Here is a 5,620-nt window from a genome sequence, read left to right on the forward strand (position 1 = left end):
CATTATTAGAATTCTAAATTATATATTCAAGATTTTATCTTGATTGACATGCATAGAAAGTTATACCTTATACACAATAATATTGATTAATTTTATGAAATTTATTTTAATGTGTTCTTTACAAGTCATTTTTTATAAAAATTGATTTTATATCTTTTACACTTTAACAGGTTGGTTTTTATCTTGATTGGCATGCATAGAAAGTTATACATTATACACAATAATATTGATTAATTTTATGAAATTTATTTTAATGTGTTCTTTACAAGTCAATTGTATAAAAATTGATTTCGTGTCTTTTACACTTTACTAGGTTGGTCTTTATCTTAATTGATATGCATTGAATTATATCTTATACATGATAATAATGATTAATTTTGTAAAATTTGTTTTTATTAGGTTTCTTAAAATTTTATTTTATTAGTCCTTATCTTAATTAAAATGCATTCAATTACAAATAATATAATTTAAAATAATAAAAATATTATAATATTTTGTTTAACATTTTGATTTAGTTAAAAAAAAAATTAAAAATTAAAAATTATTTATTTTAATGGGTTAATTTAAATAGTAAAATCTATATTGGTAACAACTTTATAAAACTTAAGATTAAATATAATAAATAAATACTATTAATGAAAAATCGAATTGTCGCCAACTTTTGGAACGGCAACGTTGCCCATATAGTATTAAAACGATCCACAAACCTCAAATTTTTCATTCCCCAGTTCTTTGTCGATGCCCAACTCGTCAAAATTGTATCGACAGCTGAAATGGCAAACAGGGAGGACGACTGCTCAGGTCCTGCCGACGATGCGTGGTGGAATGGGTTGCCTCAGGATTTGCAAGAGGAAGCTTTGGCTTGGCTGCCTGCGGAATGCCTTACTGTATATCAGAAGGTGTGCATGGAATGGAACGGCCTCTTTTCGTCCAGCAAATTTCTGAGTGGGCTTTGGGTTAATTCTCCGATTAACAGGAATCCATGGCTACTTCTGTGGCACCGCGGCCCCTCACAGCGATGTTACACTTATTCCTTCTACACGCAGACTTGGAAGGTCCGTTTCTCCCTTACTTTCCTCTTTCCTGACTGGTGACGTGGATCTTCGAGGATCCGCTGGAGGGAGAATACTGTTATTCTGGCCTGGAGTATTACGTGATTCCATCATCGTAGATGATCCTTTCGCGAAAAGGTTCCTCATACTTCCCTCTCCCCTATCCATTGTAACAATCCGTAAGTGCGCCATCTCCAATGGCCAGCCTACTAACAATATCGATGGAGCAGGTGTTTACAATGTGGTCATAATCGGGTGTGCCCCCGGCACAAACGTAGCCAGCGTTGAAATATATGATTCCTCTACAAAATTGTGGAGGATCGTGGGAAATTTAGAGAACGTGCCTATAATAACTCAATTGATTTTCTGCGACGGTTATTTTTACAGTCTGGTTGTACAATACGAAAATGGGGGGAGAGCCATGACACTGGTTTTCAGCCTGCAGCAAGAGCCACGGATGTGGAGGGTAGCAATGCCAACGTTGATAGCGTGGCATATTATGCATGTGTACTATTTGGTCAGATGTGGGCCTCAGCTTTTAACGGTCTCGGTCAACCTTGAGACAAAATTGTTTATTATGTGGAAACTCCATAAAAACTCCTCAAATTCTTCATTTTGGTGGGAGGAGATTGCCCGGATGCCTGCGTCTCTTGCGCAGGGAATGGCAAGTTCTGTTGACAACCCGAGATTGGAAATAATAGGAGTGGGTGATCGGATTTGTTTCATGTCAATCATTGACACTGGTGTGAACATTTTGGTTTACAGTTTATCAGAAAATTCATGGGATTGGCTTCCCACGTTTCCATTGTACCACGATGCCTATATCCCTCCCCGCGTCGCTTACGCTGATTTTCATCCAGCGCCAGCTTCTGAAAGATTATAATTAAAAATATATTACAATAATTTGATGCTAAATTTAGTTTACTAATTATGATTTAGAAATTTTTGAATTCAGAATATATATATATAATTCATTTTAACTATTTTTTTAAAGATTATGATACCTTATAATAATGAAATGGGAGACTTCTGATTTTTAAGAAAATTCATATGGTATAAATTTGGATATTTCACATTTTTATGAATATTCATACGATATAAATTGTATGAAGAAAATTTGAAAAAAAAACTAGCTGAAGAGATGATTATTAATGGCTATCAACATCTCAACATTCATATATAATTTACTCTTATAAAATAGAAATGTAATTACTATAGTAACAAGTGCTGCATGCAGTCGGTAGTCCCTGCCGGGGTCTGCCAGAAGTTCTACGTTGCAGATGGCTGCCAAAATTTTTTCGAAATTATTTTTAAATGATTTGTATTACTCATAGTATAATACTGAAATTGTAAGAGTAATTTTTTATTTTGTAATAAAAACATGTCGTTCGAAATTGTTTTCAAATTATTTTTGCAGATTTGTTTTTAAACGAATTGTATTGGTCAGAGTACAATGTTGAAATTGTAAGGGAAGTAAATTTTTTTATTTTTTAATAAATATGTCTTGTCTATTGTTGGCAAAGCAGTGGTGGTATAGCTATGAATGGGAAATCCAATATAGTTATTGAATTAATTGTTCATTCTGAAATACAATACACTATATAAGACATTGAACTTTGTTGGTCATTATGAAATACACGATGTAATTACGGAATTAATTGTTCATTCTCAAATACATTATATAAGACACTGAAGTTGTTATTCATAATTAGTTCATTCTGAAATACATGATATAAGACGTTGAACTTGTTATTCATAACTCGTTCATTCTGGAATACATGATATAAAATGTTGAACTGGATGTTCATAATGAAAGACATAAAAATAGATGGTTTTATGATAATAAAAAAATTAACATTCACGAATGCGATTTTATTGTTATAATATTTCCTTATAGTTTAGGCCTATTACTCAATAACTTAAATTTTTCGAAATCCCTAGAACATGGTTTTCATGTAAGCCCGTGTGAAATGTTACGAGTAAAAAAATATTGTAGGTATATTCAAATAAGTATATGGGAATAGTTTACTTTCATTAATTAAAAATTAATAAATTTATTATATTTTTCTTTATTACTTTTATTTAAATAAATTTTTAACTATAAATTATTATATAATTAAAAAAAATGCTAAAAAATAAGAATTAGTATATGTAATATAAAGTAGTTGTGAGAGGTTTTCATTATATTAAATAAACTAATTATAATAACAACATTTTAATAGATTTATAAAGGATAGGGTTAAGAATTGCTATAAAGATATTATATATTTATAAAGTAGTTAAGAGTGTATTTAATAATTTTAAATATATTAAATAAATTTATAATATTGTAAAAAATGAATAAAGATAAAGAATTAAGAGATTGTTATAAAATAGGATTTTTGTAAAAAGAAAAAGAAAATGTTAAGAGTATATTTATAATAATTATGTTAAACAAAGTAAATCATAATATAGGAAAATTTTAAATAGTAATAAAGAGATAGGGAACTATAAATAGTAAAATGCAGCATAAGAACCATAAATATCGAAATATTAGTTCCTTGCTAATATTAGTCATATGTTAGGACATTTATCTACAATATATTAAATGTGAAATGAATCATAATTTTTTCTCATCTAATATTAATAAAGTATGATATTGACTCATAATATTTTAAGAAGCTTATTTATAAATTAAAAATAATATTAATAAAATATAATATTTACGAATAATATTTTAAATAATTTTATTTATAAAATAAATATAATAAAATGATGAATAATCTCCACTATTAAAAATTTTCTAACAAGTTCCTTTAAATGTAGATATCTAACTATTGCTTTTATAATTAATAATATTAATTTAAAAAAATGTAATTCTCTTAACTTTATTTAACAATTAAATTTATATACTGTCATAATTTATAATAAAAGAATTAAAACAAATAAACAAATGTTGCACCAGGAAAAGCCATCATTTGGAACGAAAGTCAGAAGCTTCATGTGCTACACGCGAATTTATATTCTAAAACACACCATGCTATTTTATATTCTATAACACTAGTGGTCTGACGTCATGTTTGCTAACATTGTCCACTTTTCAAATACCACTATGAATATTCAAATAATTAAAGAAAAAAATCTAACAGATCCTGAATCAAAAACCTTTTATAACAAATTATTTAAGCAGATATATAGAAATGAATCTCTATTTTCGCTCATAAACTCACTTCTTTGTTTATCTTCTGTCTGTTAGATTGGATTGTAGAGAATGAGCTTCTCAATTATCACCCTTATTATTTCTACTTTGCTTTTCGTTGCCTATTTTGCTTTCGTCTCCCGCTTGATATTCATGTATAACAACCCTGATATATCTTACAACATATTGAATTTTAATGGAGTGGCAGAAGCCATCATAGATACCGCAGAGTTTTCCCAGTGAGTATGAGAATTTCCTTTGTACCCCACGTAAGCAATGGCAGCAGCTGCAGAGACCCCGCGGATACCAGCACCACCATCACCTGCACACAATTATGAAATTCAATTTGAGATTTGAACAACATTTATAACCCAGCTTTCACACCTTCATAGCAAAGAAGAAGAAAAAGGCATTACCAAATCAGTGACGAAGAGAAGAAAGGCTGACAGTGTAGAGGAGGAAAATTTGTCGGTTACAGAGAAGATGAATGAAAACAGTGTGTACCCACAGGAAATTGCATTCGCCGCTACAAAGAACATGCAAAACAACATATCATAGGGAAGATCTCAACTTGTGACCCCGCCTTCCCTTGTGTTGGGTTCTATGATAAAAAGATGTTCTAATAAAGGTACGAAACACAATATATAAGTCACTGTAAGAGCCTATTGCTGTAAATTCCGCGAACGTGAGTTATGGACGATCCTAACAAATAGAGTTTTTCGCAATTAAAAAAGCCCTTAAACACCATCTACAAATCCCAAAATTAAAATGTAAATGGAACTAATATATTCAACTTAAGGAACTAACTATGGAAGACGAGTGGCTCAACTTCTACTGGACGAAGAAATGGCATGAACAAAAACAACTATTGTAATGGTGGAACTGCTGTAATCGTGGAAAGTAATATTAAGTCATTGTAAGATGGAACTAATATTAAGTTATTGTAAAATGGAACTTACAAGTTGTAAAGGTGAAACTTTGCTCGACGTTCTTTGCTCCTCTGCTCCTCAAACTAGCTGCTCCACACTCTTTGCTCTGAACTTACTCCAGAGATGATTTAGCTGCTCGACACTCTCTGCTCTGAACATACTCCCGACTCCGAACAAAGCATTTGTAGACCACCGTGCACACCTTTGCATATGCAAACAACTGGCACTTGCACGATGCATGACACCGAGAAATGCCTCGACAAATAAATTTTGATATGCCAAAAACTTTTTCAATAAACATCTTATTATTATGTTTTTCTTATCAAGTAATTTATATTTAATAAGATTTCAGAAAATTTTAGAATCATTTAAATAGTGTTTAGTGACTTTTATTTTATTTTATTCTAAAAGGTATGTCAAACATTTCAGTAAAATATGAGTTCTTACTAATAATTTGGTAA

General features: G+C 30.5%; 1 protein-coding gene across 1 annotated transcript; it reads left to right on the top strand.

Annotated features, from left to right (window-relative positions):
- Positions 1 to 635: 635 nt before the first annotated feature.
- On the top strand, positions 636 to 1,935 carry LOC149177650 (F-box only protein 6-like). The gene is made up of 2 exons (XM_089421822.1): positions 636 to 945; positions 977 to 1,935. The coding sequence occupies exons 1-2, from the start codon at positions 636 to 638 to the stop codon at positions 1,933 to 1,935; spliced, it is 1,269 nt and encodes a 422-aa protein (XP_089277948.1).
- Positions 1,936 to 5,620: the final 3,685 nt, after the last annotated feature.

Source organism: Pinus tabuliformis, chromosome 4_1, assembly GCF_031772625.1.
Source record: "Pinus tabuliformis cultivar Carrire ecotype Pingquan chromosome 4_1, CPIR1, whole genome shotgun sequence".
NCBI classification, from domain to species: Eukaryota; Viridiplantae; Streptophyta; class Pinopsida; order Pinales; family Pinaceae; genus Pinus; species Pinus tabuliformis.

Excerpts from the sequence above, each read along its gene's own strand:
- LOC149177650 (XM_089421822.1), top strand. The coding sequence starts at position 636 with ATGAAAAATCGAATTGTCGCCAACTTTTGGAACGGCAACGTTGCCCAT. Across the intron at positions 946-976 it reads TTCGTCCAGCAAATTTCTGA|GAATCCATGGCTACTTCTGT; the intron begins GTGGGCTTTGGG and ends TCCGATTAACAG.